This window comes from Diabrotica undecimpunctata, chromosome 7 (genome assembly GCF_040954645.1).
Source record: "Diabrotica undecimpunctata isolate CICGRU chromosome 7, icDiaUnde3, whole genome shotgun sequence".
Lineage (NCBI taxonomy): Eukaryota > Metazoa > Arthropoda > Insecta > Coleoptera > Chrysomelidae > Diabrotica > Diabrotica undecimpunctata.
This window is the reverse complement of record NC_092809.1, coordinates 77529470-77554636: the sequence shown is the minus strand read 5'-3', so window position 1 is coordinate 77554636 and position 25167 is coordinate 77529470. Positions and strand designations below refer to the sequence as shown.

General features: G+C 33.8%; 1 protein-coding gene across 3 annotated transcripts in view; it reads left to right on the top strand.

Moving 5' to 3' along the window:
- The window catches only part of LOC140445512 (uncharacterized), a 353366-nt gene that overhangs the window by 279547 nt on the left and 48652 nt on the right, over nt 1-25167 (top strand). For all 3 annotated transcript variants that reach the window (XM_072537579.1, XM_072537580.1, XM_072537581.1), the window contains 2 exons: nt 8147-8287; nt 12573-12739. In XM_072537579.1, the coding sequence (XP_072393680.1) occupies nt 8147-8287; nt 12573-12739 (308 nt within the window). The remainder of the gene's footprint in view (nt 1-8146; nt 8288-12572; nt 12740-25167) is intronic.

Sequence of the window (25167 nt, the reverse complement as noted above, 5' to 3'; positions counted from 1 at the left end):
CCAATTTCTTTGCGATTAAACGTCTTAAAATTATGGATGACCCTGTTGCAGTTTCGCAACTGTTAATAAACATTTATTAAATATTAAGACTTTATGGTAGTTTTGATTCTCCCCGTATATCAAGATTTCATGTATAAGGGTGCATCTGGGTTAAAAACTACATGCTACGAGACAGGCAATCTGCAAAATGAAACAGATGTGTATTTGAGATAAGCGATGCATCTACACAATCAGAGTCGAGTTTTATCTCTCAAACCACACACATGTGTGTGCGTTTGGGTTAAGAGTACCTTACCACACTTGCCATCGGTCCTTTAACCGAGGAAGTCGGTTTGATGTAAAAAAGTTGCAATTATGAATTTTGTGGTTCCTGGTGTACGTCGATGAAGACGTCGTTGGTAATAGCGATTGATGCTATGATTTATGGGGTAAGCTACAATACACCATAATTTTGTTGCTGCATATATCAAGTACGTTTACTTGATATATAGATGTCATATTTGCTTCGAACTTTTTATCAGTTGTGCCGCGATCGCTTTTGAACTTTATTCAGAACATTTAACGTTATTACTTTTACGTAGATTTGTATATTTTTCATATTGTAATAATTTCATTCTTTTCTTTTTGTATGTATATCACAGGGTTGTGTATTTTATTACCTAATATTAACTCATAATGTGTATTATGAGTATACTTTTGCATTGAGTTTAATAATTTGTTTTTATATGACATATATATTCATATTTTTTATTTGTTGTATATTATTTCTATCTATAACGTGGTATATATATACAATCGACAGTTTTGTTTTGTTTATGGTTCTCTTTTTGTGTGTAAGTTTGTACTACATATATTCTTCTTCTTTTAAGTTTATATCCTTCTTTATTTATAATTGTAGGTATATTGGGTTATGTATATTTATGATTGCTTTTACTTCGTGTTAAAAATAGAGTTTTATACAGTCCACTTGTTTTCATTTCTTTTATTTTAATATACATACCCAATCCAAAAGGGGGCAACCAGCGTGTTCTAGATTGAACAAAATATCTTCTCTCCCCCTTCAGGATGACCCCAATTGTTATATTGAGGTCATCGTATGTGCAGAACGCAACACGATGGTCCTTCGAGCCGGATTTTCTTCTTCTTTTTCTGTTTTTTTGTGTGTTTAGGGTTCTCTGATAGTAGATACCTTTTTTCCATGTTCTTTTTCATGTGTTGTTGCGGTTTCCTTGTGGTAGGGACCTTATCAATTATGATAACCATTTTATTTGTCTTGCTCACGGGTTCCTTATGGTAGGAGCCTAGTTGGTTGTGATAACTATTTGTTGGGGTATTTCTTTTATCTGAAAAGATACCCAGTCGTCTGCCGAAAGACGATACCTAGTCTGCTGAAAGACTATTTCGTTGTCGAGGTTCTCTTATGCTAGAGACCTTATTGCGGTTATCACAACCATAGTATAGTCGGGTTTTCTTTTATCTGAAAAGTTGCCCAGTCTGCCGAAAGACATTTTACTTTTTACGTTGTACAAGGTTTATTTACTGTATACCTTTTTGCGGTTATCATAACTATATAGTCAGGTATTTCTTTTATGTAAAAAGATACCTACTCGTCTGCCGAAAGACGATACCTAGTCTGCCGAAAGATTATTTCTTCTTTACATTCTTTGTCCCAGGTGCTCTTCTGACAGAGACCTTCTTTTTGCGGTTGTTATAACCATTTATTGTATATTTCTTTTCTACGAAAAGATACCTAGTCTGCCGAAAGACTATTTCTTTTTACATTGCTTTCTCGAGGTTCTCTTCTGACAGAGGCCTTTTTTGCGGTTGTTATACCCATTTAAATTACGGTATATCTTTTATACTAAAAGATATCCAGTTGTCTGCAGAAAGACGATTTTGTACTTTACATTAATTTTCAAGGTGCTCTTTTTACAGAGACCTTTTTAAGGTTTTTATAACCATCTTACATTGAGACTTCTTTTATACTGAAAGATAACTAGTCTGTCGAAAGACTATTTCTTTTTTATATACTTTATTTAAAGGTGCTCTTATGACAGAGACCTTTTTCGGGTTTGTATACCCATTTCTTGCTGATTTTTTCGTACTTATTACAGTGGAGTATTTCTTTTGTCTAAGCATATACTCAGTCTGCAGAAAGACATTCTTACTTTTAGTTTTTCAGGGTTTTCGTATGCTAGAGACCTTTTTGCGGTTTGTATAACCATTTACACTGGGGTATTTATTTTGTGAAAAAAGATACCCAGTCTGTAGAGACATTTCCTCTTTTGTATTCGTTAGTGTTTGTGAGGGTGGAAAAAGTATTTTCGGTTATTACAACCATTTTTTTGTTTAATTTTTCCTGATTGTAGGGACATTAGTAACAGATTGTAATCGTTTTATGTTGGGATATTTCTTTTCAATGATAAGATACCTGGTCTGTGGAGACTGTTTTTTTTATTTTGTTTGTGGTTGTCTTATTATAGAGACCTGCTTTCGACTAATACAAGTATCTCTTTGGTTTGTTTCTGTAACAAATCCAGGGATTTACAATTACTTTTACTCGTTCACAATCTTTTTCTTCTTTGTCTTGTCAGTTTTAAATATTAGCTGCTCCATTTTTGTCTAAACAATGGAAACCCTCAAATTCAAGAGACGGTCTGCAAAGAATGCAATTATTCGTCACTGTAATTGGATTGCAGAAAATGTTTCATTGGTCGATATTGATTATCTTTTGAAAGTTCGTCGTGAGTATTTACAGGTTGAGTATGATAAATATGAATGCGCACAGGATGCAATCGAGAACTTATTGGTAGATTCCGCTGAAGATAGCGAGGATCGAAACATTGTAGACGATTTGTTTTGTAAGGCAATGGGACTTATAATATGGGAGCCCGTCCTCTCATCCTTTACGTATTATAAAGTAGGTAGTGCACCCCATTGTTCTTCTAGGTTACATGTGGGGGAAAGACCTCCCACACTTATTTCAGATTTATGCCATCTACTCAATGTAGTGAATTCTTCCCAAAGTAATATGTCAAAAAAGTCATCTATTTCACAACCTCAACCTTCTTTCGAGACATCTACGTCTCAAATACCTCGTGTGATGGCGCCTAGTTCGTCAGGTCAGCTATCATCGACTTCAGCTCATGTAGATACTGTCCCTAAGGCGTTACCTACGGGCCTTAGCAGTATTGCATATTCCCTTCCACCTATTACAATGGTAAATTATAGAGAGTCCTACAAGACTCGTGACGCTCAAACCAACGCGAGTTCTTCTACGGGGCTATCCTTTACTAATGTACATCTCTCTGGACCTCAGGTCCATTCTAATATTCAATCCTTGCCAAAGGATTTTTCTTTGCACGACTTACATGATGGGGTGTCTGATGATGACGCTGCCGATACAGCTTCGCGGGGAGCTAACCCCGATACACTTGCTCGATCGAAATCTTGGCATTGTGAGCCAAAATTCTTAACGTCTCGTGACAGAGACAATTTTAAAGAATCTAATAACTTAGATATTGCGACCATAATTGGGTCAAAAGTTCCTAGAGTGGCATTACACCCATCTCTAGATTTAGCATTCGGAGTACATATGTTTAAAACGTACTCCTATCTTTCTAGTTTACGCCCAGTAAAGGCATTTGTGTTTTGTTTCATCAGAAACGTTCGTAAAAAGCAAGCTGAATTGCTTATTGTTCAAGACTTAAAAAGTCTCTCGTTTCCTCGTATATTGGAATCGTTGCCATCCGGTATTGCCAATCCGGATAATCAGTTGGATATTCTGAATTTATTTCCAGAGGAAATTATTCATCGTACGACAGTTAGCGGTATGTTGAGGAATGCTACCATTCCTTATGCTAAAAAGCATCCTTTTCTTCTTTCTTCGAACAATCTAGTTGGTTTAAAGATGTTTAAAACACACGTACAGATGGGACATGTAAGGCTCCAAGGTACGTCCAATTGTAGACATCATTTCGGACTTAGTTGTTGCACATTTTATAATGTTGAGAGTCCCATCTATCATTGTGTTACCTGTTCGAGATTTCTTTTTATTGCCATAGATTATGGAATATATTTTTTGCTTAAAGCTTACATAGCTTTATCTGATTATATATTTGCGCCACGTTATATTAAACTAACGGTTTTAACGTTTGGATAGTTATGACATTTTATAGTGACATTGTACGAATTCTTTAAGGTACAAAGAATTCTTAGGAGTCGCACCATTTTTGTTTTTGTTCATTTCAAAATTGCCTTCTTATGTATAAAAAGCCTTGTTTATTGAATAGTATAATGTTCGTATTTTATCTATTCTTTATTTCTTTATTTATCGTAATTTTGATTTATTATAATTGACTAAGTCTACTCCTAGCTTAGAATTAGTCGCCGCTTTTTTATCTTTTTTATCGAGAGGGAGCTAAGTCTCAACCTGAGATATAATTTGCTTATTGTTGTTCGAATTATCATAATTATCTTTTATGGATAAAGCTTATGGAAGAATATGGTTTCTTCATTTTACATTTTTGTCGTGATTATGTCTGTCCAGGTAGATTGCTAATATCTAGGGACAGTGTTATAATTCATACGTTATTTTCTTTTGCCTTTGCTGCTTATTCGTTTCGAATATTGTAATGGCCATTCGGGCTATAACTATGCTGTTTATTTGTCCTTAACTTGGATGTAGTTGCGGAGAACCATTTCCTTAGGTTTGTTAACCAGGATATTTGTCTTCTTCCATTTCCTTGCTTTTCGAGAACTATTAGAAGGTTATTTGTAGTATTTATATTGAGTGCCGTCTCTCATAGGTGTCCGAGACATCCTGATTGTTGCCTTATAATCATATACATCACTTTTCTTTCTTTCCTCGCTCTTTTTCATACGGTCCCGTTGGTTAACTGGTCCATCCATGATATCCTGAGGATTCGCTTGTATAGCTACATCTCGATGGCTTCAAGTTCATGTATTGTATCCTAGGATAATAGAGGAATGCACTTCCTATAAGAGAGGAAATCTGTTTTATGTATAGTACTGATAATTGTATAATTGTAGTGATGTATATTTAGTATGTAGTTATGTATTTCTATTCTATTATCGTTTGTTGTATAAGTTTATTGTTGTATGTATAAGTTATTGTTCTTTGTGCTCTTTTGTAAATGTATAGCTTTGTAGGATTATAAGTGTGGCGTTCGTTTCGTAACCGAAGAAGTGTTTACGGTTTCCTAATTTGTACAGTGCGTCGGGAGTACAAAGTACAGTTATGTTTTATTGGCACGTATGCCAACGCGGGGAGAATGTTGCAGTTTCGCAACTGTTAATAAACATTTATTAAATATTAAGACTTTATGGTAGTTTTGATTCTCCCCGTATATCAAGATTTCATGTATAAGGGTGCATCTGGGTTAAAAACTACATGCTACGAGACAGGCAATCTGCAAAATGAAACAGATGTGTATTTGAGATAAGCGATGCATCTACACAATCAGAGTCGAGTTTTATCTCTCAAACCACACACATGTGTGTGCGTTTGGGTTAAGAGTACCTTACCACACTTGCCATCGGTCCTTTAACCGAGGAAGTCGGTTTGATGTAAAAAAGTTGCAATTATGAATTTTGTGGTTCCTGGTGTACGTCGATGAAGACGTCGTTGGTAATAGCGATTGATGCTATGATTTATGGGGTAAGCTACAATACACCATAATTTTGTTGCTGCATATATCAAGTACGTTTACTTGATATATAGATGTCATATTTGCTTCGAACTTTTTATCAGTTGTGCCGCGATCGCTTTTGAACTTTATTCAGAACATTTAACGTTATTACTTTTACGTAGATTTGTATATTTTTCATATTGTAATAATTTCATTCTTTTCTTTTTGTATGTATATCACAGGGTTGTGTATTTTATTACCTAATATTAACTCATAATGTGTATTATGAGTATACTTTTGCATTGAGTTTAATAATTTGTTTTTATATGACATATATATTCATATTTTTTATTTGTTGTATATTATTTCTATCTATAACGTGGTATATATATACAATCGACAGTTTTGTTTTGTTTATGGTTCTCTTTTTGTGTGTAAGTTTGTACTACATATATTCTTCTTCTTTTAAGTTTATATCCTTCTTTATTTATAATTGTAGGTATATTGGGTTATGTATATTTATGATTGCTTTTACTTCGTGTTAAAAATAGAGTTTTATACAGTCCACTTGTTTTCATTTCTTTTATTTTAATATACATACCCAATCCGAAAGGGGGCAACCAGCGTGTTCTAGATTGAACAAAATATCTTCTCTCCCCCTTCAGGATGACCCCAATTGTTATATTGAGGTCATCGTATGTGCAGAACGCAACAGACCCCTTGGTTCAATGGTTGCAATTTGGAAGTTGTATTTGGCGGAAAGAAGTAGAGTTCCACGTTGGACAATGTAGAAGGACTGTCCCCATTAACTGTTAAATGCCAATAGTTAAAAAGTTCTGTCGTCATCGAAGCTTTTTTGTTAGCACGATAATCCATAGGAAACGATTTCACACCTTTGAAAAATCTCGGTTTCATTGCTTTTCCTATCACTGTCAGCCTCTCTTTACTATATTTTCCCCCATGACATTTTTCATCTTTAAAAGTAAGCGTCTTGTTCGGTAAACGGTTGTCAATCAAGGTCTTCAATTTACCATGCCAATTTAAGCAAACTGCATCATCAAAACTTCCACTTTCCCCAAAAATTTTTTTAAACACAACTCCATTTCTCTTTTTGAAATTTGTAATTGTAAGCCACCCTTCACTTGCCGCAAAGTTTTTGATGCTTAGAGTAGACGCGAACTCTTTCGGTTTTTCCTTCAACAAGTTATCGCTAATAGACACTTTTTGTCCTCTGTCTTAGCCAGACTTTCTTTCAGACGAGGAAATTCTCCTTTATTAGTTCTTTTCCGTACTTCAGCAGTTTGAGCAGCATTAATTTTCTTCTTGTGCTTTATTATGGTTGAGAGAGTACTCAAAAGAATCTTAAATTCTTTTGCAATATCACTTCTCTTCTCACCTTCCTCTACTTTTTGGATTAACTTCTTCTTTTCAGCAATCGTCAATCATTTATACTTTCTAGGGCTCATGACTAACAAAATTTTAATCTGTATACCAACGACAGAATAACAGTAATTAATAACTAAACAAACCAATTCGTGAGAAGTGTGTAGTCAAATTAATCATAACAAAAACAAAGGCGCGTTGATATAAGTTTGAACTGTACTTACAATCTTTATACAACTTATACTACAATCTTTCCGCCTCTTTCTCTCTGCAACTTTGAATTGTCGAGTGTTTCACGCCGATGAGTTCAAATTAACGCATCGTTTTGTTATATAGCAATGATTTTTTTCGTTCAAATTACCAAGTGCATAAAAATGTATTGATTTAGTTTGAAATATAAAGACATTTTGTAGGGAACTCGTGATAACTTTGAATTCTAGAGAGGTTCGAATTATCGGAGGTTTGAATTAACGCGTGTCGACTGTATATTTGACGATTCTAAAAGGGAATTGAGCCCAAAATACCACCTATTGGCCTTACAAATTCTGCTGTACGTTTTTATTTCTTATTACTTATACCTGCTTATTAAGTTAGTACTAACCTATCCAACTCCAGCCACCGAATTGTTATATTAAATTTTATATTTAAATTTGCGTTGGAAGAGTTATGGTATTAACTTAAAACTGCTCACTCAACGTGAATAATTCCGAACGTAATAAAATACTACTTAATGCTAATTGGCAATTAATAATAAGAAAACTTAGCATTTTACATAAATATTTAAATATCATACCGCATTGTTACTTGTAATAACACTTGCCGACCTCAAACTAATAAAATAAATTCAAATGCACTTTTCCAAAGATAAAATGTAAATACGAGAGTTACTATTAATAAAACCCTGATTCGTTTGATTTAAAACATTTATAGCCAGCACTTTTAACTTCTTATCACTAACCTTTTGCGTGTGTTTTAATTAATTTCACAATATTTTATTTAGTTTCGGTTCAGAACTCACCAAATTCGGTCCTCTTTTATTGAACAATTGATAATATTTAGATTTTGTCGGTGTTTTTAGTGGTGTGATAATGGTTGTTCTTTGTTTTTCACAGCCTTTACCGAAACAGCCACCACTTCAACATACTACTCTTCAGAGGCATGTCAGGGCGCATAGAAATGTTAATATACCGAGGTTTCACTTTCCTACAGGCAAACCAGTTCCACCGGGACATTTGGACATTATTAAAACAAAGGTAAGTCGCGTTTTTTTTTATTAGAATAATATCAAATTCCGACAGATGTAAAACTAATAATTATTACATATATCGATAGGTATTCATAGTTTCTAGTAGTATTTATGTAGACTGGCTGGCTTCGTTAAAAAATTGACCCGATGTGTCTTATCTCATCTTGTTTCTCAACGCGGTTTATGTTCTATGTAGAAATTGTACCTTTTTCATAGAAGTACTAAACAAAATAATACAGTACAATACATTGAGACGTTTCTACAACTTAAATCTCATTTCTGGATTTATTTTCAGTCTAATAGCGTTGTATATACATGGATTACTATGACCACTACGGCAAAAAATACCAGGACTGCTATTACTAAGGTTTCTGTTTTACCTGGAGCAGACATAGGATCCGACCACAATCCCTTAGTTGCAAATATTAAACTGAGGCTCGCTACAGCCAAAAGAAAGAACCAGAAGGCATCATTAAACATTAGAAAATTCAAAAACAACGATACAAGGGAAATACAACGAAATCTATAAAAGAATAAGACTATAAAAGAATCAGTTGATGATGTCAACAACACTTTTCTTCTTCAAAATAAATCAACTACCCAGAATGAGTGGATGACAGAAGAAATATTAGAGATGATAAAACAACGCAGGCAGTATAAGATCAGGCAGGACCAAGTAGGGTACCGACATATACACATCAAAATTCGTAAAGAAATTATAGCGACGAAGGAGATCTGGATGACTACACTTTGCACCGAAGCTGAAAACCTATAAACTCGGCGACAGATTCAATCTCCACAAGAAAATTAAGAAAATTGCTGAGATCTTCAACAAAAAACAAATCACTGCAAACTGTGAAAATTACTGAGAAAGATATTTTTGAATTAAAATAAACCACTATCTAGACAATATATTAACATTTATTATAAATAATAGGATATTATCATCACGTTATTACATCACTTAAAGGACCTCGACCTTTTTAAGCTTTCTGTGCCATTCTGCTCTGTCCCTTGCTTTGATTTTGCAGTTGATAATACCGATCCTCTCAGGATCCTGTCTTAACCCGTCTATTCACGTCAGCTGCTTCATCTTCTTATTCTCACCTGCTGCGCTGTTAAAATCTTTTCGTCCTGCCCAATGCAGACGGTTTCGCTTGATTATTGTGGTAATATATTTCCACCAAACTTATGCCTGTAGATATTCTGCAGTTCAAAGTTATATCGACGCCTCCATATTCCATTTTCACATAGCGCGCCGAATATTTTGCATAGTATCTTGCTTTCACAAATCGATAGAGAGGATTCGTCTGTTTTGGTTAGATTCCATGCTTCTGATTCATATGTGAGACCGGGAACTATCAGTGTTCTATACAGTCTTATATGAGTTTTTTGGGACAGACGTTTGTCTGTTTCATTCATTACTAACTATTACATAATATCTTATGTCATCTGTTGATTCTGCTAAATTGGATGTTGGTTTTTATGCGCATCAAGACAAAATCGGGGTGAATATCTAAAAGTAAAAATTTTAAAACAGCCTTGGATTCAAATTGCTTATTTCTACAAAACGAAATTTACGCTTTGAAATGAAATGGATAGAAAGATTCCCCTGGTTGTCATATTCTGAATATAAAAATAGAGCATAATGTGAAATCAAAAAAGGGGCCATCAGCGGATTGGTCAGCCATGTTAGAGTATGTTGCAATTGTAGACGTGACAGGATTTAGTGTTATAAATCTCATAGTTACAGCTCTGAAAACTTATGTTCTCGTGTGGTTGGTCAAGGTTACGATGGGGCTGTAGCTATGACTGGGTATTTGAACGGTGCCCAAGCGTATATTCGTCAAGAAGGTCGTCTTGGTCTTTACGTGTGCAGATGTGCGTAATTGCGTTGGGATCGTACAGTATGTTTCTTCATATTTTAATCATCCGACTCAACGCACTGGCGTTCTTGAAGAAAAAATTCGGGATCTGTTACCGGCGGATCATCAAAAAAGCCTGCTTGCGATGTGCGAAACACACTGGGTTCATAAGTATGAAGCCATTATAAGATTCAAGGAAAATTATTCAGCGATTGTGCATGCTCTCGAAGAACTCCCATCTAACCACAATAAAGAAACATCGCAGCAAGCCGTCTAAATGCTTAACACACTTTGATCTTCGAATTTTGTTGTGTACCTAGTGATTCTCCAAAAAGTCATGAGCTATACATTGTCACTATCAAAGCATCTACAGACAATTAATACAGACCTCATAACAGCATTCAGCCACGTCGATGCTGTTGTTAATGTTTTGCAACTTTTGATACATAAAGTTGACGAAGAGTACCACCATCTCTATGAAGCAACAGAAGGTGCTGCTCTAAGAAAATGGTGCTATACTGCTTATGCTACGCATTTTCGAAAAGAAATTGAAGACACTATATAGTGTGTTACCGTAAAATTTTGCGGCCGATTGTGAAATTTTTCATGTATTCTGCAGTGCTACCCGAAAAAAGTACATCTGTCGTCAAAGGAGAACTTAGTGTGTGGAAAGCGGCTATAACTATTAACTCCCTTACTCCAAATTGCTTAGATAAGTGCAACCAATAACTATATCCAAATATTCACACATTGTTGCAAATATTAGCTATCATACGTGTTTTCACTGCTAGCCCAAAAAGCTCTTTTTCTAACATAAAAAGACTTAAAAACTACTTGTACGAGTGAAATCAGATTGAACGGCTAATGAATACTCATTATGAGATAGAAATTCATGCGAATTAAGTAGTGGATATATTTAAAAAGAAAAACAGAAGATTCATTCTGTCATGTGTACCTATATATTTTATTGTTCGCACTTCCCAATGCCTTCCATTAGCTTTTTACATCTTTAATATTTTACTCATGAATGTAAGGGTTATTTTATGTACTTTTAGTCATTTTATTTTCTTAAACCCCCAGATACTAAAACCGGGCTACACCCGTGGTGGTGTTGGTAGTTGGAGGAGACTCTGTCAAAACCAATTGAGTACAAAATAATCATTAGAGGATTAGATAAAAAGATTCTTTGACTCTTTTAATAATTAATAAAATACAATTAGGACCAAATCACAAAGAACGTGTAAAAACGCAAAAGACACAGAATGGAATGAAGGAAAATGGAATCCTGCTGATATGTTACGTTGAAAATGTCATAATAAGGGGGAAGATGAAAATGACCTGCAGAGACTGGCCAAACATTTTGAAGATTTGGTGTAGAATATATCATGGTGATTTCAATAGAAAAATGTTAGACGATAGTTATATCAGCAGAGCCAAGAAAATGTAAAAACATAATAAAACATGTGAAAGAAGTGCAATATTTGTGAATAAAAGTATCTAGCCATGAAAAAGTGGAAGATGAAGTATGAAAACAAGTATTTTACAACGGGACAAGAGCAGGTTCGATAAAAAAAATTAGTAGAAACAGCATAAATGAAAGTGCTACGATAGGTAATAAACCAAGCTCTGAGAATAAAATGTGAAGGAGATATAGGAAAGAAGAAATAAACCAGTTCACTAAAATGTAAAGTATAAAATTACATAAAGACAAGCAGACAAAAGGTCCATCAAAATAGCAAGATACTGCTCATTAAGCTAATGGTCCGGAAATCATTGCAGGATACGGATTTTGTTTTCTTTGGTAGTTTAATAAACGTCGACTTCGGCCATGCTCTTGGTATTACTCTGTTTAAATATATACCATTGAATATTTTTGTTAAGCATTGAGTACCGTCGGTATTAATAAATAGCTTTATAAGTTCAGCATACGCATTTTCAGGTCCAGGAGCTTAATATCAGTTAACAGACATTACAGCATAACAAGCAGATATCTATTAAAATAGTAGAAAGACGAAAAATACCGACATATTTTGTTATCTACGCCAGATCTTTTTGTCAGTGTTTGTTTGTCTGTTTTAATTTTATATGGATATTGGTTATCCATGGTTTTATGTGGGTTTTTACTAAACCTATATATAACCAGAAAAATACTCTGTGTTTCTTTTCATTAAACAATGAAAAGAAACGACGTTAACTAATGGTTTTTGCACGGCTACAAACTTGCATAAAAAAAAGAACTATGTTCTAAACTGCGTATAATCGAAATAATTTCTCTTAAAATCTTCTTTTTTTTTAAACAACTTAAAAAACTTAGTTTTGTTTTAGATATTTGAATTAAAAATAAAAATATTGAATTGTTATTATTTCAACTTTCATTTTTATTATATGATATATAAAAACAACTAAACAAAATCTGATGAATTTCAGGTTGCAGCTGCCTTTGCAAAAATTGGCGAAAGAGCTTCAAGGGAGCATTTTGGTGCGCTTACTCAGGCTACACAATTACCTCTTTATTGGAAAACACCTTTATACTTAGCTGCTTGTGCAGATAAAGGTAGCTGTACTTTGGAGCAGTTTATGAATTTCTGGCAAAGGTAAGAGGTAATACTCACTAGCTACTTATGATTCGGCGTTTTATAAATAATGTTACTTTGATAATTGACCTTAGTTTGACCTACTTTAAGCATCATTAGTACTCCTATAATCGTATACAAGCGATAGGCTAGGGAGGGAGGCGCTCTTTTCTTTCAGTGGCGAGACTGTCGTCTCTTTGTTGCCATCTTTTGCCACGCTCTCTCTCCTTGATTTGCGCACATTACGGCTAAAGTGAAATTGGGCCGTCTGTACTTAGTTAGTATACCGTCCAGTTAATATTGGATAACTACCTCAAAAGATAATACCACATTTTCAGAAACTGCTGTTTGTTCTTCCTATGTTCAATACTTCTAGAAAATCGTTATCAGGACTGTGTACATCGCAAACATTAAATACAATTCATTTTAGGTACTATTTGTTTTGGCGGATACTATATCTACACTTTTGTATGTACAGTACTTTACCTCTTCAATCAAACACTAGTGTGTCGGTTTTGATAAAAGTAATTTGTTTAATAGAACTTTCTAGATTTAGTCACAATTTAAAATATACTGCTTCTGATATTAAAAGAAACCTCTAATGGCGTCGGCCTATTTTCTTTTATTGTGCTAAGAAACCTTTCAGCGCTAAGTCTAAATCGCTTTATCCAATTGTACGAAATTAAGTGTAATCGCTAAATACCAATTGGGGTTATTCAATTTATCTTTAAAGCAGTTTCAAAAGGTCGTCGGGTTATTTTTAATGACGATCTAATTATATATTACAAGCGGATATTGATTAGTTTTTGTTTCCTTTTATATATCTCCAAGCTTCGAAGATCTGTTTTTCAATTACGATACAAATTTCTATAAATTGAACACTATTTGTTTTCATATTGAAATCCAGGGATCAATTTACCTTCTTTCTTTCTTTTTTTTTGTAAACATTTGATGGAATTTTGTTTACTTATATTGATTTTCTGGATATTTGAATGACCATTCAAACCCAAACATATATACATACCTATATAAAAATGGGATCGTCAAATTATTTTAGTGTCAATTTTAAAACTTACAATGGGCTATATCTCACGAACAAAAGCTGATATCGAAAAATGCTTGAAACCGTTTCTAGGATAGTAAGGGGAACTAAAATGACATGAAAGAGAACTCACCACCATCAACCCCCTAGGGTCCACACACAACAACCTAAAAACTTTAAATTGCAAACCCCTACTTGTGATACATCATTGAAAAGACTATAAATGCTATCGAATGGTATAAATAATAATTATACAGGGTGAAGCAATAATTGTGAAACTTTGGCTTAAATGGAAGATTTAATGAGGTTTTAGTGCGCTTATCGTTGATTTTGAGCTGCAACTTAAATGAATTTTAACCAGTTAGCTATATATATATGTATATAAAATATTTTATTGGGTATATGTCAGGTTCTATCGGTCTGGAATTTAAACAATTCTGTTTTTTAGTCGCTTAATATTTCGCCAATTGATTATTGGCTTCATCAGAAATGCTCTACAAATTTATTAAAACAAAGAGATAAGCAACATTACGATAAAATTACATAAATATGTACTTACAGATTTATGTAATAATGTATCTCAACTCAAATGTCGTTGTATATAGGGTAAGGTGGGGGAAGTGCGCCCCCTTTTATTCATATTTGGTATTTGGTATATTTTGGTATTCATAATTGTATCAATGCTTCAATTTTTTGAGACATAGTTTTATATAGTTTCCTTGCGTTGAATTACGGGGTAAGTGCACTTATTTACTAGGCTTTTCTGAACACAGTTCTAATTTTTTTTTTAATTTTCATAATTTTGAAAACAAAATAACTTCAGAAGGGTCTAATGACACACCAAAAAATGAAAAAATGCTTTATTTAAATGCAAAAATTGTACAGTTTATCTTAATTTATGTTGTATATCTTGCGGAAACTTATGCATTTCTCTCCTAACATGTGGACCTAGTAATACTTTAAGGATATCCTCTTTTGTCACGAGGGATATATCTTCCACCTAAGGAAAAACAAAGCACTTTGTTTTTTTCCTCAGGAACTTCACCTGGGTATCACTTTCAGTGAGAGAAATCACGTGGCCTATATATAAAATGTCATTTCTGTCCCGAGTTTGGCTTTTGAAAGCCACCAGAACCCAGTCTCCCACAGAAAATTCAGGCAGAGAACCAAGAAAAAGTTCCTCCTCGTCATCTTCTTCTTCTAACGAAATCTGGCGCACGAAATCGCTACCTTCAGACTTATTGTGTAGAGAGATCTGATCGTCCTGGTCTTCATCACTTAAGTCATGGAAGTTGCCTTTGCTGGGTCCGGTGATCACTTCACTGCCTGCTGCAATTCGCTTCTTGTTTTTTGCTGGAGTTGGTGTTCCCCTTTTTACGTAGTAGGAGAGGTTCATAAGATACTGGACATCTGAAGAACAAAGAAAAAAATCATAAGGTTACGAGAGTAGCTCGCTAAAATCCTACTTCCATATTGTTGAAATACGATACTCACGAGTTTGTCTCGAAGGTGGCAACATCTGTCACATCTAGAGAAGTCTCTTGGCGCTAATCTCTGACGTCCGCTAAAATCTGCCATCGCCTTAAAGAAGAAGCCTCGTAACGATCTTCGGGTACAACTTTATCATCTAATGAAAAGATACCTCCCTTCTTAAATCCATTTTTGATAACTTCTGGGTTGATTGTTGTCCATATTTTCCCAATCAGCTTAGAAAAAACTTTTTTGGGAAGTCTCCGACCAGCAAACTGTCGCTGCCACTTCACAAGTTCTTCGTCCCACATTGATTTTAAAGCTTTGAACACCGATAAATCCAATGGCTGGAGAATGTGACTTGTATGAGCCGGTAGTTTGAGGATGGTGATTCCTTCCGATCTCGCGTAATTGACCAAATCTGCCGTGGGGTGGGTTGAATGTCCGTCGTAGATAACTACTATAGACCGATCAGGACCAATGTTTTTTACAAAAGTACGCTCAAAATAGTTGCGAAATACAATAGCTTCAATCCAGCCATTTTTAGTAGCGGCATAAGCAGTACCAGGGAAGGCATCATGTTCGTCGGCCATCCATTCATCCCAGATATTTTTGCATCCCAGATTAATTAAGGAATTTTTTCGCCACTAGCGCTTGCTGCCATCACCACTGTAGCGTACTCCCTTCCCGGTCCACTGGTGGTTCTTGTGCATGGTGCTCCTTGCTTTCCAACAACTTTTGTTTTAGAGGGCTCACTCGAAAATCCTGTTTCATCTATATTGTAGTTTCTCTCAGGTTTGTCAGCAAGTCCCAAATATTGAATGGTTTCGCTCAACAACTTAAAATAATCTTTAACAACAAAAGGATTCATGGCTTTCTTCCTTGAAAACTCAACTATTTCCGGTTTCTTTATTGACAGCCGATGTCTTCTTTTAAAATTTAAGAACCAGTCTTCACCTGGTCTACCATCTTTAAATTGAGTTTTTAAGTTGTTTGATTGGACGAACTGTTGGGTTAATTCTAAAACTTCTTTACGGGACAAACCGAATCCCCATTGCTCTATCGTGCGAAGACCTTCTGCCAATAGCCTTTCTTCTGTCAATGGAATGTCAGTAGATCGATTTTGTCCTGATCCCTTCGCGCCTCTTCTTCCACTCAAGTGATCCCGTAATGTTGTCACAGGAATATTTTATGTGCGCGATGCTCCCTTGACAGTGAAATTCTGATTTCTTATATCCGTTAAGGCATTGTTAAGGGCTTCTGCTGAATATTGCGAACCTTTCTCCGTCTTTCGGACGTAATTTCGGACCATCTCTACCTAAGAATTAAAAAATTGTATTCAGATTTTATGCCGGGGCAAGTGCGTTAAGGTAAGGACGCACTTGCCCCTACACACAAAATGCACTTGCCCCAAATCTCTGGGGCAAGTGCGCACCTTTTAATTACTAGCAAACTATAGCGAAAAAACATAAATGGTATCAAAACAATTCAAATTTCTGCAATACTAACCGAAAATATTCAATAAAAATTAAAATCTAGTAAGCTGTACGAGATAAATAAGACTTAGAAAAAACACTTACCTGCTCTTTGTATAACCTCAAACTACCAACAAACACGTGTTCTACTATGTCGTGAATTCAACGACGTTGCCACTCATGTATGTAGCTGTTTCGTTTAATACTTGGCGCTAAATTTGAAATCGGTTTCATACCCAACTTCACGTTACAAATATTTTTATTTAATCCAAACGCACTTACCCCGGGTACGCACTTTCTCGACCTTACCCTATATACAGGGTGGTCCTTAAGTAATTGTACAAAAAGAAAAAATAGATTCTACACTTTAAAATATTACGATTTAAGGCAAATTGCTTTAATAAAATGTTGATATTAAGAAAGATACAGGGTGTTAAAGTGCAAAATTAAAATTTTATTTTCCGCTATAACTTTTATGTTTGAAAACATTTATGTATAAAAATTTACAACTGGGTACTTTTAAATATGAGAAATTTTAATTTGATGCACACTTTAATGTAACTGATAGAGGGCGCCACTTATGCCACATATCTGGTATAAATTTGCACTTAACTTTTTTGCTCTTAAGTTACCTGTATTTGGGATAAAAAATATTAAAGATATATTAATTTAACAAAAAAAGGTGTACTTATTAATAACTTCAAAACTCAACAGTTTTCGAGATAATCGCATTTTAAAAATCAGCTGCATAATTCTGATCTAAGGCAATTACTCCAGGCAACGAAGAAAAAATAGACAAAAACATTAATACTTCTGAATTTTAGTATAAAATACCTTTAACTAAAGTTAATAATTAACGAAATATTAAATAAAATAAATATATCAGCTGGATAATTAATAATAGGATTCGACAAAATAACAGAATAATAGGATTTTACATCAAACATTTTACGTTTTATGTTAAATTAAAGTCATAAGAAAAACATTTTGTTTACAAACCAAATTAAGAAATGGTTAAACTAAATAACATAACTTTTTGTCAAAGTAAGTGTTCGATATGTCCACCATTTTCTTTAATTCATTTGTCAATATGTATATTCCATAAAAGATTATCTCATATTAAATAGCATCATTGGTTCTAAAGAAACTGCTGCAGTATGTATTTCTTCCCATAGTTGGTTGCGAATGTTTATGGGATTCTTATAGACACGTTGTTTTAATGCGCCACATACACCAAAATCAAGCGTAATAAATTCGGGGCTACGTGGTGGCTATAATGTATAATGGATGAATATATTATTTTGGATACATATCCAAATCTTATGGTATATTATGAAACTACATCTTATTTGTCGCAGAAGTTAAATAATGTATTAAACTGTGATGTATCTCGTTTATTGGTTACTTATATACACACGGAATAACCTATTGATGACATTACTTATTTATATGATTACGTTAAGCTTACGAGTAACTATAATTACATCTCGAACAAATGGACTATTATGATTTACTAACGAACTAATATTATGCTGAAATAAATTGCCTGTGTGTTTACTCTATTTATAACAATATCGGTTATTAGGACAACGATGATGTTTTTGTAAAAATGCTGAGTCTTTCAGGTAGGATTTGTAGCAAAAGTATTATGAAACAGGACACATATGTGTTATTCAATACCTGTGCTCTAGTTTCTATTTGTCCTAATAAAAATGGGCAAACAATTTACGTAGTGAACAATAAGTATTCTTTTCGGATTTTTTATGAATTAAATAATTATATCAATATCTCACCACATTGCCAAGGAATATGACTACCACGATCAATCCAACGTTCAGAAAAGTTGTATTTAAGTATGTTCTAACTGCTTTCTCTCTAGAATGTGGTGTACCATCTTGAATAAACCACATATTTTGGGTTGTTAGCATTTTACAATAGAGAAAAAGTAATACAACGCCATTATAGAAACTTAAGAAGCGATAGCAAAGGGAAATTGTAAACATGATGACGGCCAACGTCTGAATACGGACACGACACCTAAAGAAGACGATGAAATATCTTTTCTCCAATAAGACATTTAGCACCCATAACAAAGCATTTTGTGATGTAACATTATCATCTTTGAGTTGTTCTAATAAGAATAAACTATGAATTATGCTTATCTACAGGTATTCAATGCTTCACCGCACAAATATCAAACTAAGAATTATTGTGCAGCTGACTTATAAAATGCATTTATCTCGAAAACGGTTGAATTTTCAGGTTACTAACAAGTATACCTTTTCTTTGTAGAAATAATGTATCTTTAATATTGTTTAACACAAATAGAGCTAACTTAAAGATCAAAAAAGTTAAGCGCAAATTTATGCCACACGTGTGGCATATGTGGCGCCCTTTATTAGTTACAGTAAAGTAAGTATAAAATTATAATTTATCCTACTCAAAAGCATTCAACTATAAATTTTTGTCCAAAAATATTTACAAACGTAAAAGTTATAGCGAAAAATAAAATTTTAAATTTCCACTTTAACACCCTGTATCTTTCTTAATATCAACATTTTATTGAAGCAAGTTGGCTTAAATCCTAATATTTCAAAGTGTAAAATCTACGGTTTCTGTTTGTACAATTACTTAAGGACCACCCTGTATTTATATATATATATATATATATATATATATATATATATATATATATATATATATATATATATTGTGACGATTGGGGTTTATAGAAAATAATTTATAAGTTATATACTACATAATATTAGATATAAAAAAGTATTTGATTATTTTAAGAAGTTATATATTAGAGAATTTAATAAAAATATATTTATGTGAGGGCATTTTTAATAAATTAGCATATAATAAATGTAAAAAGTTGTATTTTAATGTTGTAAATATAGTTAAGTGAGCCATGTGCCTAGGCAACCAACTATACAGTAAGTAATTGACAGATAGAAATTAATCATAATACGAATATAAGTGGGGTTATAATAATATATTGTTTGAATTGTGTATTTTATTAAATTAGAGTGTTAGTTACTAATTTGAATGTTTATTCTGATCTGAAAAGCCTAAATGTCAACAAAATTATTAATGGAACATTAACGAATTCTCCAGAGTGCAGAGTGTGACCATTGTTTGCGGTCGAACATTCTGGAATAATGATTATGGCGGTGGATCGAACAGATATTTTTTTCGAGAACATCTATATAGAAGTTAATAGAACGAATGGAACATGATCTCTTACCAGATGATTCTAGAGGATCCAAAAAGATATAAATACCCGTGATTTGGATTCAAGATGGGAGTTTTTAGTCAGAAGTCAAGCAGTTTATTATGAAAGTTAGTAGAAGATAGACACAATTAGTTAGTGAAGTCAATTGTTCACAGTTTTAGTAAGTCAGTCAAGCAGTTTAATAAGAAATATGAAAGTTAGTTGGAGATAGTCCAATTGTTTAATATAGTGAGTTAAATGAAGATTAAAAATTATGCATATATTTAATGCACATTTATAATTATACACAAATAATTATTGAAGATTATAAAAGTATATTAGAAGAATATTGGATGGACATTGGAAGGAATTAAAATTATATTATGATTGGAAATTAGTATAAATCAACTTATAATAATTGGATATTGGTATATTCAAAAGAAGAATAAATATAAATGGTGTTTGCTGGTTTGCTTGGTGGTGTATAAATGCTGGTGAAGAAAAATATATCTTAAATTGGTAGAAGCTGATAATTGGAAAAAGTAATTTCACCAAAAACAAGGATAACCAAAGTACGAAGACATTCAATCGTGATTAGAATATATATATAGTGGAAAACAGTTCATTTAGGCATTCAGTGAAAGAAAGGTACAAAATTTTGTTAATATAATTTAGTTAGTGTTATAACAATTTTAATTGTGAAGATAGTTTGTTTAAATTTAACATTGTCTATAGAATTTAATTAGTTTTATAAGAACATCAATTTAAAGATAGTTTATTTTAAATTTACATTGGCTAGGTTAGATATATATGTGTGTTTCATAATAGTTATAATAAAGATAATTTAAAAAAGTACTTACAAGCTAATTCTTTGAGAACCGCGATAAAAACCCTATATATTATATTATTAAAAATACTCATTGCTCATCATTCAAACAAAAAACACATCATAACAATATATATATGTTATATGCATTGTACCAACTAATGTTGCTGACCACGACGATTCCCAGGGTATCAGGTTTCTACTTCCAAGTACCAGAGCCGATAAGGATCCGTACACATGCAGAGTCAGCGGGACCCAAGGTTTTTGCATGTTCCCACTGAGTCAGCAGTTTCTAATATTATAAAAGCACTTGTCGCTCTTTATATTCATTCATTTTTCTTTAGTTTTAAGTACAGTATAATCAAATTTGTAACACGTAACTTTGTTTATTGTATTTTGAAATAAATTTAATTTTTAAAAAGTCAAAAAGGTGTTGCGTGATATAAAAAGTGGCGCAAAAGTCAGTAGGATCTGGAACGTTGGCAGAACAAGGAAGAACTAACTGACAACGGTGGATTCTAATCCTTTAATCAGAAAAGAACCAATAATCTCCAAAAAGCAGCTGCGTCCTAACTTTGCAGTAATCTACGGAAGGAACACCAAGTGAAGCCCCTGGTAGAACAGCTGTCGAGAACAAGACGACTTGATGTTTTTGGAACTAATGTAAGTCTAATATTGAATCATCTCGAATATAATTTTTGTTTTATACCATATTATTTATACCATACTGTTCGATATTCCAATATTAATTGAATATTTTTGATAGTTGCTTCAATATAATTATATACTTGGCGATTATTCTGCAAATCGTCAATTTTTATTTTTATTAAACGATTATTTTTGTCGATTATTCCGCTAATTAGACACTGTCTTAGAAAAATACTTTTCCGATATTTTGATTTATTATTTTGATATTTATATTTTGATTTATTATTTGATATTTCTATTTGATTAATTATTTAGTTAAACAATCCATAATCTTATATTTTTATTTTTCCTTTTTATTTTTTTATTGATTTATTGACCACCATGAACGATAACGGCAACACTCCTCGTCCCGCTTCTCGCAATGAGAACCAGCCTGAAATAGAACCTTATAAATTATCTGAAATATTTTCTATCGTACCCGAATTTGAAGGCGATCAAATATTTTTACACAAATTTTTAAATGCTTGTGATTATGCCTACAATATGTCTACTCGCGATCAAAAACAACTATTAGTAATTCACATAAAAAATAAATTACGCGGTAGAGCAGCACAACTTATAAGTTCAAGAAATCCATTATCGTATCTAGAAATCAAACAGCTTCTTACTTCTCATTTTGGGGACACTAGAGACCTATCTTCTTTGATACAAGATTTACAGAGAGTCAAACAACTTCCGAATGAATCGGCTCTTACATTCCTCAATCGTGTCCAAGTCCTTAATGCAAAAATGCATGCCAACATACAAAAATCGAACCTCTCTGCTGTAGAGAAACAGGCCCAAATTGTTTTAATCGAATCAATGGCGCTTAATACATTATTGACCGGCCTCGATCCAAGGATCGCTCACATCATTCGTGCTAGTAATCCAAAAGACCTTCTTGAAGCTGAAGTCCGCATCAGACGAGAGTTACAATTATCCTATTTCGAAGTACAGAAAATCAATCGACCCAATCCTCCAAAACCCAATCAAAACAATCAACCCATCAGAAGACCAAACCTTCAACCACATAGATGCACGTTTTGTGGACGTATGGGCCACTCGTACAACGAATGTCGATCTCGACAATCCCAAAATAACTCGCAAAATTCCAATAATTCCCATAATTTTAACGGTTCCCGAAATTTTAATAGCAATCAAAACTTCAATAACTCTCAAAACAATGGCTTTCAGAGACCAACTTTCAGTTCAAATAATAATTTCCAAAACAATAGACCCAATGACCAACAAAGACCTCAATTCGCACCAAATCAAAATAATTCACAAGTACGCGCTTCTGTAATCCATAAGAATCCTAATTTTTCAAACGATAGGCACAGAGCTCATTTCGTTAACTATGAACCTGACTATATTAATGACTATACTTCAGCTCCAGATGAAAGCTATCAATACGAAGATTTCTCTGATAATAATTATTCACCTCCTGATTATTACCATTCATTCGATCAATCACTCGATTTAATTGATAGCCAAGACTATCAGGATTTTCTCGCAGTCCCAAACCAGAACCACCCACCAGACAATGCCAGTTCAATGAACGAATCTTTGTCTCAAATACAGAATCAGATTCAAACTCTAAATTTGGACGACATGAACCCATCTCTGAACTTTCCAGAACAGAATTTTCTCTGAGCCCTCTTCTTGCTGTGAACTCTAAAAACCTGTACTATATAAAAGACGCATCGAATACATTTAAATTACTTATCGATACCGGTGCTGGTATCTCTATTTTTAAAGAAAATACCGCGAAAAATTTCAAATCACGTTTTCCCGAAAAAATTACAATACAAGGTATTACAGACCAAAAGATTTTTGTCACTGAATCAACTTTGGTCCCGTTTCAAGTAGGAAACCCCCATAAGGTGTTTATCCATAATTTAAATATTGATTTCGATGGAATCTTAGGCCTCGATTTTTTAGAACATTACGAATGTACAATAGACATAAAAAACAAACAACTTCTCACAAACTTTAAAACATTACCTCTCTACAAAGTAGAAACTGATTCGCTTAACAACGAACCCCCTAACCAAATTAAAATAGATCCCAGATCCGAGCAAATATTCAAGTTAACATGTCATCTGTCAAATACAGATGCAATTTTGCACAAAAAAGAAAAAGATAAAGTCCATATCCCCAACGCATTAGTACACGTAAATGAAAAAGGAGAATTTCTAACATCCATAGTAAATGCAAACGCAATTCCCAAAACTATCGATTTTTCCGATATCGTAATTGAACCTTATTCAAACTATCCTATCCTAAATTTCCAATCTAACGATAACTTGGTAAATTATTGTTCTGATAAAATTGACCGTACCAACAAAATCAAATCTCGACTTCGAACAGAACATCTTAACGAGGAAGAACAAGAACTTATTACAAATCTTTGCTTAAATTATGAAGACATATTTTACTTAGAAGGAGACAATCTCACCTTTACCAGTGAGATTAAACATCAAATTGAGACTAATAACGCCAAACCCATTTTTACGAAATCATACAGATATCCTCAGGTCCACAAAGAGGAAGTAAAATCTCAAGTAAATAAGATGGTCAACGAAGGTATCATCCGACCCTCTACTTCTCCTTGGTCATCTCCTGTTTGGGTTGTTCCCAAAAAAATGGACTCTTCTGGAGAACAAAAATGGCGAGTAGTAATAGACTACCGCAAGCTCAATGAATGTACCATTGACGATAAATACCCTCTTCCTAATATCTCCTATCTCTTAGACCAGCTTGGAAAGTGTCAATATTTCACAACTCTTGATCTTGCCTCCGGGTTTCATCAGATCGAAATCGATCCCAATGACATTCCTAAAACAGCCTTCTCGGTTGAAAACGGACACTATGAATTTACTCGCATGCCTTTTGGACTTAAAAATGCACCGTCCACATTCTAGCGTGTCATGGACAATATTCTTTTAGGTATTTTGAACGAACGATGTCTTGTCTACATGGACGACATTATAGTATACTCTCCTACCATTCACGAGCACATTTCCCGTCTTACTGAAGTTTTCAAACGTCTTCGAAAGGCTAATCTTAAAATCCAGCCTGATAAATGTGAATTTCTCAGGAAAGAGGTGGCGTATCTCGGACATCTCATTACCCAAGATGGCGTCAAGCCTAACCCTTCAAAAGTCGACTGTATTAAACGATTTCCTGAACCGAAAACACCGAAAGACATAAAATCTTTCCTAGGTCTAGCCGGTTACTATCGTCGTTTTATTTCCAATTTTTCCAAACTCTCTAAACCCCTCACTAGACTACTACAAAAAGACGTTTCTTTTAATTTTGATCCAGATTGCAGGCAAGCTTTTGAAGATTTGAAAAACGCTTTAATTTCTGACCCGATTCTGACCTATCCAAACTTTGAGGAACCATTTGTTCTCACAACAGATGCAAGTGCATTCGCCATCGGCGCTATATTATCCCAAGGCCCCATTGGAAAGGATCTACCTATAGCATATGCTTCACGTACCCTGTGTAATGCTGAAACACGATATTCGACCATTGAGCGAGAGCTTCTTGCCATCGTATGGGCTGTAAAACATTTCCGACCCTATCTGTTTGGAAGAAAATTCACCCTAGTAACTGATCACCGTCCACTTACCTGGTTATTTTCTATAAAAGACCCTGGAAGCAGACTAGCTAGATGGCGCCTCAAGCTTGAGGAATACAATTATAAAATCATTCATAAACCGGGAA